The sequence below is a fragment of the Microdochium trichocladiopsis genome (genome assembly GCF_020744255.1).
Source record: "Microdochium trichocladiopsis strain MPI-CAGE-CH-0230 chromosome Unknown B0I36scaffold_14, whole genome shotgun sequence".
NCBI lineage: Eukaryota > Fungi > Ascomycota > Sordariomycetes > Xylariales > Microdochiaceae > Microdochium > Microdochium trichocladiopsis.
The window spans coordinates 1237844-1246805 of NW_025763557.1; the positions used below are offsets into that span (position 1 = coordinate 1237844).

Consider the following 8962-nt stretch of genomic DNA (forward strand, 5'->3'; position numbering starts at 1 on the left):
GATCCCCATGAATAACTCGAACAACGAGCCCCTGTACTGCCGCTCCAGCGACGGAGCTGACATCTGGCCCTCGTTGTACGAGAAGGCCTTCGCCAAATGGATCACCGGCAGCTCCTCTCAGCAGCCCGACATCACCCAGACGCACAGCGGCGATCCGGTCAAGGCCATGGCCCAGATCAACGGGCGCGACACCCATTACTACATTACCGAGAAGCACTCTGCCAACGACTTGCTCGGGCTGGTCCGCTCCAACTGTGTCAACCTCAAGACCATCAACCCCATGACGGCCTGGACCTACGCCACCGGCGATGTGTATACCGGCAGCAACATCGTTGCCAACCATGCCTATTCCGTCCTCGGCTACACTGTCCTCGGCCACAAGCAGTACATCATTCTTCGCAACCCTTGGGGCGTCACCGAGCCGACCGGCTTGACTAGCTACCCGGGACTCCTGGAGCGCATTGATCCGACTACGTGGTACCCTGCCTCCATGCTTGACCATGGCGGTCTCTTCGGTCTCGAGGCCAAGGCCTTCAAGGAATGCTTTGCCTACATTGGCACTGCGAAGTAAGCCAGGGCGTTGAGGTTTCCATAAGCATACGATGTGCTCAAACCCACTCTCTCACCCGCTCCTTTGGTTTCTTGTGGTGCAGTCCACTCCTTGTTGCAGCTTCTTCCCCTTGCTTCAGTTGCTTCCCCGAAGGCTAGGGAGGATACAAGGTGCTAGGATTGGCCTATGCAACATGTTAGGCTTAACAGATTGATCGCTGGCCCTCCAAGGGAGCTGGGGCCCATACGTAGTTCTCATAGGAATGCAAGTTTGCCCCGATATTTGATTAGTTGGACGGCCACGGGGCGATATTTGGTTGAACTGGCAATTTGCCAAATGATTTGCATGCTTAACTCTACCTGTTTGCAAAATATCTACTGCTCATAGGTCGCGCATACTTTGGTAATGTTGGCTGGCAGTGAGATAAGTTACTCCTAAACGTTGTCTTATCGCCACTATTGGAACATGAGAATAAAGGAAGTAGTTGCCTCTGAGACATATTCTTCATCTGGAAGGTTTGAATAAGGCAATGTCCAGCAAAGATACTAGGCAAAACTTCGCAACGATGGAGTGGTGTGCAAGGCCTGGAGAACCAGTCGCCAGTGTCTGTACTCAGCCAGGCCTTCGGGGCACAGGTGTTCCGACTCCCAGCCTCTTAATCGGAGGAACACTGACCCAGAACTTGGTGTTATCAGTGCGGTACCTAGAGTTCGAGACGATCCTGCCTGAATCCACGGAATAGCCTCCTTGTAGCGACGAATGTACTCCGTGTTGAGGTTGGATAGGCCAGAGGCCCCGTTGCGTTGACCGGCAAACCATCTGTCGTATCCATAGTAGTTCTGGCAGTCCCAGCGAGAGGCCACGTCGGCGTGGAGGTCTCTCATATCTTGCTTCAAGGGTGACAGGAGACGAACCAGGCGACGGCTAAACAAACTTTCAAGCAGCCTGCTGAATCTAACAGTCTAGCCCCAAGATAAGGCCCGTGGATGAGGGTATGAAGTTGTGCATACCAGCCAAGGTCTTTCCCGTGGGTGACTTGGGCCACGAGCCTAAGTGCGTCTTCGAATATGTTGTTGTTGTATGGCGAGAACCTCAGCCCAAACTGGTGAAATATCTGGACTTCCAGCGTCGCGTCTTCGGGCTATGTGGTTCTTTTCTCCCGCCAGCCACTTAGCCTCAAAAGCCAGTCCGAGGCTTGCGATGCCGAGTCCGACCTAGTCTCATCAATATGCCAAACCCCGCCTTCGGAAACCATCCCACGAAGGGTTCGTCGAATGGCACGCCGATCAGTAGTCGGGGAAGGTCGAGCCAAGTCCCAGACAACGCACTTTGTGCTGCTCGCGTAAGCGCCCTAACGCTTCGTCGTGGAGACTCTTTCCAATCCCTCGGCCTCGATGTGTCGACCTCACGATGAGAACTCCCAGAGACCCGACGAGGTCCCCAGCGTTATCTGCATTCATGGTATATGTCGCACAGAATCCAAGAAGCCCCGTGTGATCGCGAACTACGGAATGATGGGCGTTGCTTCTGCCTAGAAGGGCCCAAGAATATCTTGAGGGAGATGGAACCGCGATGGAAGGGCATCCAGCCAAGCTCTGTGGTCGACTGGAGATCCTGGTCTGAGTTCCAACGCTCCACACGCCATCGATGAGGCATCAAGGCGATGTCATCCTGCCGGCGTTGAGAGGCGGAAACACTGTCATCTATCGAAGAAACTCATATTAGCGGTTGTCCTGAATCTATCCATCTGTAGTAGTTGTAGACTGGTCATACCGGGAGAAGTGTGCGGCTGTTCCCCAGACCCGACGGCCAACCCGGTATCGACAGCCTCACTCTCTGGGCCGAAACCGCCGACCAATCATCCTCTGCAATGCTCCTACCTAATCTAAACAGCCCCCAAGGAGGCGCCACCAAGTGCGAGAGCTTGTTTCTGGTCCCCCAAGATCTGAGGGGTATCATTTCCAGCTGACATGATCGCAGATGGGGTTCATAAGCGAATCGAGTCGAGAGGGAACAGTCGAGACAGGCGAGAATCAATATGGAGCAGACGTGGATCAGGCTAGAAGAGAACAACGCCGGCGGTTCGCCTCAGTTATATCCCTCTGGAGCCTCGCACAACAGCCGAGCGACCACACCACTAGTCGATCCGGACTCTCGGCGGCATGTAAACGCGTCGGTAATGAAATACCACATCATAATTCCTGACCTTGTCCAGAGTGCGTCACCACATGGGCGTCGCGGTGCGCGCACCAACAGCCTCAGCAGTTGCTCCTTTCATGCAATACGATTATTAGATTCAGTACAATGTAACCGGCACGCCGCAACCAGAACGCGAAACTCACGCTCATCCTCAGTCTCCCTATTCTCCGGGATCCCATTCCCCGGCTTCAATCACCCGCCGCCAGGCTTCTGTGCAAAGACTCTCTCCCTGCAATATCAGGTCAAAACCGAACAATACCTCTTGGGAGGAAAGGTGGGACTTACACTCTAATCGTCATTCCATCCTGAAGGATTTCCCTCTCCAGTCGGCTCATCATCTCCTCTCGCGACAGAGAAACTGGCACCAACTCCATGGCTCGCGTCAGGATGCCTTTCATCTGCTCAACCACGCTAACTAGAAGGCAGCGACCCCCGTAAACGGAGATCCCCGTAGTGATTAAGTACCGGTCCCGAGGCCGGCGCAAGACTTTGTAGCCAACGTGCCTCAGCTCACGTTGGCACGATCACCCCGGTAGATGCCAATATCCAAAGCCGGCGGCATTCGTGAGGACGGCAAGCATCCGGAACCAATCGATCCACGCGCTGCCGGGACCTATTGGCCCAGGCGGATGGTAGCTCATATCGGAAATATCTATCACGCCTCCAGGTTGCAAACAACGGAATGCTGCCTGCAGTGTCACTGTCCATTGCCCTCTGCGTCTCAGTGTGAGTTAGCGATAATAGCGACATTTCCGAATGAAAGCTGAGGCTGACGACACCGCAAGGCGATAACACCATAGGTGCGAGCGTCAATGGGCGTGGAGGTCATATGCATATGGACGTTCAGGGAGGCAACCGCGAGACTCACCCCCTGGTTGTTCATTTTGAACTTTGGCACCACCTTCACGGCTACCTCGCCAGCATCTCCTTCCAGGTCTCGTGCGCGGTAGACCTGGCTAAAGGCGCCCTTACCGAGGTTCTCGAGTAACTCCCATGGCTCCAGGTCCTGAGTCATCAGGACTTTGCTTTTGCTTTTGATTTCCTCAGCCGCCACTGTCACCATGATGCGGTTGTCCACACGCCTGCTCGTCTTGGTCCAGTATAATGTGCGATAGCCTTCAGTGCGATATGTAAAGCGGCTGGTGGCTGACTGTTGGGCGACCGGTGGGCGACTGGAAGTGAATTCTTGCCTTCCCCAACTTACGTAAAACCAGTTTTAATAACTGCAAGATCCTCTCGGTGTCGCAATCAGAAGAGGCACTGCACAGTACTGTTCGGTGATGCCGTCCTCCATCACCCAAGCAAGGGCTTATGAGACGAGGATGCAGGAACGCTTCCCAAGTCGGAGGCTGGCTGACTTGTTTGTCCCGTCAGCCATCATCGCCATAAATTGATTGGGTCGCATCTGTCTAATCCAGAGCACAACCTGTTTTTCTCACACGGAAATAACGATCGCGCCTTAATGGCAATCAAGCAGCACTCTCGTAACCATGACGATGCAATGCTGTCATGATAACGGGCTCACGATGACAGTTCGCTCTTGTCGACGTCATTGTGCTACTCGTTTACTGCCTTACCCTCTACGGATCATCATCATACGTCCCTCCCCCCACTTCCGACGCACCCCCCCATCCGACGCCCCCAAAATCCACCCCATCAAAAAACAGACCCTGGATCTATCCCTTTTTTCAACAACGCCTCGATGCAACAATAATACAGTCCTCTGGCTCACTAGATAATTCGACGTCGCTGGATTCAGCTGTACTATCGTCTTTTTCACCGGCTTCAACCTGGGCCCTATAGAGCGTTCGATGTCGGCGCTTGCCGTTCCGAGGAGTCGTCCCAAACGTACGCGAGTCTCGCCCACAGCCGCCCAGAGAGAGTTTTAAGAGCCGTTCACATAGCTTATTTCATTCATCAGGATGTGCATATAGAGAATCATCAGACACGGAACGGGGTGGCATGTAGTTGGGGTATACACAGCCTTCACTTGAGTTGAAATAAGACATTGAATAACGTAATCCACAAGCGACCCGCCCACTTTCTTCCCTCTAAACAAATCCTCAATCTTTTCCTTCATTCTCCCACCATTACCTCTTATGGCGCAATCTAAAGAACACGACCTTATCTTAGCGCTAAACGCGCTTCAATCAAACCCGAAATTAAGTGTTCGAAAGGCTGCATCAATCTATAATGTCCCACGTACAACCCTCCGAGACCGACGACGTGGCGTAGAGCGCAAACGTGATACCCGACCACATAACCAGAAATTGACCCCGTACGAAGAGGAGAGCATCGTACGATACGTAATCGACCTAGATTCGCGATCATTTCCGCCGCGACTTAGTGGTGTTCGAGAAATGGCGGATCGACTCCTCCGCGCACGCGACGCGCCGCGCGTCGGAACGAACTGGGCTACAAACTTCGTACGATGACGACCTGAGCTCCGAACGCGTTTTAATCGAAGAATCGACTATCAGAGAGTCCTCTGCGAAGATCCGGACACGTATCGCGCGTGGTTTTTACTCGTACGAAACATAATCGCGAAATACGGGATACACGACGACGATATCTATAACTTCGACGAGACGGGCTTCGCGATGGGTAAGATCTCCGCCGAGACTGTCGTTACAACCTCCGATCGACGCGGCAAGCCAAGAGCCGTACAACAAGGGAATCAGGAATGGGTTACAGTAATCCAGGGTATCGGGTCGTCCGGCAATTCGATCCCGCCGTACATCATCTTCGCAGGCAAGGTCCACCTCGACTCCTGGACGACCGAAAGCCCTCTACCGCCTAACTGGGTAATTACGCTTACTGAAAACGGCTGGACGACGAATGAGAAAGGTCTCGAATGGGTAAAACACTTCGATTTTCATACAAAGAGCCGTACGAAGGGCGCTTACCGGCTCCTTATCCTCGACGGCCACGAGAGCCACCACTCGGTCGATTTCGAGCTATACTGCAAGGACCAGAACATAATTACGCTCTGTATGCCTGCTCATTCGTCGCATAAGCTCCAGCCTCTCGATGTCGGGTGCTTTAGACCTCTTAAAAGGGCGTACGGAAAAGAAATCGAAGGTCTCATGCGGGCGCATATTACCCACATCGCGAAGGAAGACTTCCTCCTAGCCTTTTACAAGGCGTACGACGCTGCAATTACCAAGTCAAATATACAGGCAGGCTTTAGAGCGACTGGCCTAGTACCGTACGACCCGGAATATGTTATTTCGCAGCTAGATGTAAAGCCCCATACGCCAACTCCGCCAAGTTCATCTGCAGGCCTTCCGCCACCTTGGGTCTCGAAGACGCCGAACAACCCAATTGAGGCGGAATCACAGACCGAATACATCAAGAATCGCATTGTACGACATCAGGGCAGCTCTCCAACATCAATAATTGCAAGCCTACGGCAGCTAAATAAAGGAATCGCGATGATGGTGCACGAGCAGACCCTTGTACGCCACGAACTCGCCGAACTTCGAGATGCAAATGACCGCCTTAGCCGCCGTCGCCGTACGAAGAGAAAGCAATTACAGAAAGGAGGGTCCCTTACGATTGATCAGGCAAAGGATTTAAAGTCCCAGATTGACGCGACGGAGCAGTTAAGGGCAGAAACGAGTCAGCATAGTGGCCGTACGAGGAGGACAGAGACGCGCGCGCGACGCTGTGGCGTCTGCGGGGAGCCCGGCCATAATGCGCGTACGTGTCAGAAATTTGAGTCCACCTCTGAAGAAGAGGATTCTGAATAGTTTGAATTAATTTGAGGCGTTGTGATTGATTTCTCTTATATATTGTCGCGTAGGTAGGACGGAAGTGTCCCACTCCCTTGTTTGTCCCACTCCCTTGTGGAGTACGTTACTCAACACTCCATCATTACATTTCGGAGTCACAGATTAGACTCGTCCTACCCTGCATAGACGAGACCTCCTCATAAAAAAAAAAACGCCAGCATTACCACATCCCCCTCCCAGTCGATAATATAGGATACCCTGCTTTCAGCTTTGTACCAGATTTCAATCAATACATACCTCCTCAGTGTTCTCTTTTTCTTCGGGTCAGTCACCGACGTAAGCGCAGTTTCCCTCCACTTTCGGACGGAATCAATGGGGCGCCTCGACTATGACCTGGCTACCACGGATACCCCTAATGCAAGTAATCAATGGACGAAGACGCCATGTGTCTCAGCAGAACTCTGCCATATGAACATCGTGATTGTCCGTTTTTATGCCCTGCCAGGCTTATTAAGCCTCCTTTGCCGACATGCAGGGCTACAATGGTTGTCATAAAAGGCCTTATTCTGCCCAGCTTGAAGCAAGTATGTGCATTGAAAACCTTCCATGGCTGTGATGAGGGGCAAGTACCGCACACTCAATCCAGACGACGGCATTGCACTCAGGGTAAGCCATGGGCCGGATCCGTGACTCGTCGATGGCCTGCAGCTCCTCGGGCCTGCCTATGTCAAACACGTCGCGCCGTGACTGCTTGAATATTTTTGTACCGACACCGGTGGCAGTCTCTTTACGCTTCAGCTTGTTATTGCAGGTGGATGGGTTGTTGTATTGGGACGCTTGGATATGGACCAGAGACCGCACCGAACGCACCCAGCTTCAGTCTGTCACGGGCCGCGTGCCAGATTGCCCTTCGTAGAGGAGCGCAATCGTGCCTAGCACCTTTGCTATGAGTACGCCAATTGGTCGGGGAGGCTACCGACCCTGGCTGTTGCTGGGTAGGCCTGTCAATGACGAGGGTCTCCCTGCAGGCTGTGGGAAGGCGTCCTTTGGCCGCAACAAGGCTACGACACACCTCAACAGTGCTGCCTGAGCCATGGAACCCCAGCACGCAACGTGCACATCGGCAAGAAAACTGCTTTTATTTTTGCCTGGCTAGTGATGTGGCCATGCAAAACTCGCTGGTCGCCCTTGTTACTTTGATACTGATCAGTTACCGCAATACGATCTAAACATTGAGCAATAACGAACCGGCAGCAGCATTGTCGGGCTCGGAGGGTTTACCGAATCCTCAGTGGTAGGCGGCCGATTCTTCATTTTGGCTGCATGACGAGCAAAAGATGGTGCATATTCAGGGGCACAGCCCGAACCCAGCCCCCCTGTAATGCTCGCTGTCACTCGCATTCTTAAACACGCGAATTGCCATCGAAAACGGACTTCTGAAAGTCTGTCGATATCGTCAATCTCCGCAAATTCCGACCCGTGCCTACAGAAGACGGACCAAGAACACGCCAACATGTTTCCCACATTCACCGGCGACTCTCGGCGGCCGCGCAACGTGAACCTCAGCAGACAGCGGCCCTCGAATCCCTGGGGCCCCAGCGGCTGGGGCGCAAACCCAGGCGCATCATCTGGTGCCTCCAAGACGGTTGCCCATGCTCAAGCAGAAAGGGAGAAGCGCCAGAAGAATCGCGAAGAGCTTGTCGCTGCGAAGCGGCTCCAGAGGATATGGAGGGGATGTTGCGCGAGGCAGAAGATTAGAGAAAGTCATCGTCGGGCATTTGACAACGAAATGCAGCGTGCCGGGGGTACCGATCTTGGCCACATCACCAAAACGTTGCCACTGCTGGTGGCTCTTTTTGACCCAAAGCGAGACGACGACCAGAATAGGTTAGATTCATTCGTACACGATCTCACAGCATATAGAGCACGAGATCATCAACTCGGAAGCCTCAACCAGCACTCTCTTGATCGCCTGGTCGGTCTCATCGTCGCTGCCCTTGAAAGGTAAGTCAAATAAGGCTTATCTCGCCTCAGTCTGTTCAACTAACGTACCAAAAGCTACAGAGGACCATTCGCTTCCGCCCGTGCGCTCCTACCCCTTTTATCTGAGCTGGTGACAAAACGGCCTTGGAGTGTTGGCTCAATCCTCGGCCGGTACTATCATGTTGCGGCACGGTACTTTTCAGAGGGCATGGATCCTGCCGAGCAAGCAATGCTCTGCGACGTTGTCCGCGCACCCTTATCTTCCGAGAAAGGTACGTGTTGACATCTCGAATCTTACACTTTATCGAAAGCGTGCACTGACAGGAGCAGCGTCAGATCTAAAATCTGCGTACCATGCGATAGCATTTGACTTCTTGACCTTTGACGGCCTTCCTGTGATCAGACAGAACCCAGAGGTTCTGTCAGCTGTCATAGATCACCGCTTGCTTTCAGATATCATATCCAATGCTATCTTGTCTGGCACATCCGCAAACAA

The 8962-nt window shown here is 53.0% G+C and overlaps 4 protein-coding genes across 4 annotated transcripts; 1 reads left to right on the plus strand and 3 right to left on the minus strand.

Moving 5' to 3' along the window:
• Nucleotides 1-1095: 1095 nt before the first annotated feature.
• Nucleotides 1096-1434, minus strand: B0I36DRAFT_356129 (uncharacterized protein; the record flags this gene model as incomplete). Its single annotated transcript, XM_046157540.1, has 1 exon — nt 1096-1434. One exon carries the CDS (start codon nt 1432-1434, stop codon nt 1096-1098), a length of 339 nt encoding a protein of 112 aa, XP_046005040.1.
• Nucleotides 1435-3134: 1700 nt separating this feature from the next.
• B0I36DRAFT_436721 (uncharacterized protein) lies at nt 3135-3812 on the minus strand (the record flags this gene model as incomplete). The annotated part of the gene is made up of 2 exons (XM_046162846.1): nt 3135-3463; nt 3618-3812. The coding sequence occupies 2 exons, from the start codon at nt 3810-3812 to the stop codon at nt 3260-3262; spliced, it is 399 nt and encodes a 132-aa protein (XP_046005041.1). The 3' UTR covers nt 3135-3259.
• A 625-nt stretch (nt 3813-4437) lies between these two features.
• B0I36DRAFT_256244 (uncharacterized protein) lies at nt 4438-4611 on the minus strand (the record flags this gene model as incomplete). Its single annotated transcript, XM_046150923.1, has 1 exon — nt 4438-4611. A coding segment is annotated over one exon (174 nt), but the record flags the coding sequence as incomplete, so codon positions are not given.
• Nucleotides 4612-7996: 3385 nt separating this feature from the next.
• On the plus strand, nt 7997-8749 carry B0I36DRAFT_356131 (uncharacterized protein; the record flags this gene model as incomplete). Its single annotated transcript, XM_046157541.1, has 3 exons — nt 7997-8370; nt 8407-8487; nt 8548-8749. The coding sequence occupies 3 exons, from the start codon at nt 7997-7999 to the stop codon at nt 8747-8749; spliced, it is 657 nt and encodes a 218-aa protein (XP_046005043.1).
• Between the last annotated feature and the right edge of the window lie 213 nt (nt 8750-8962).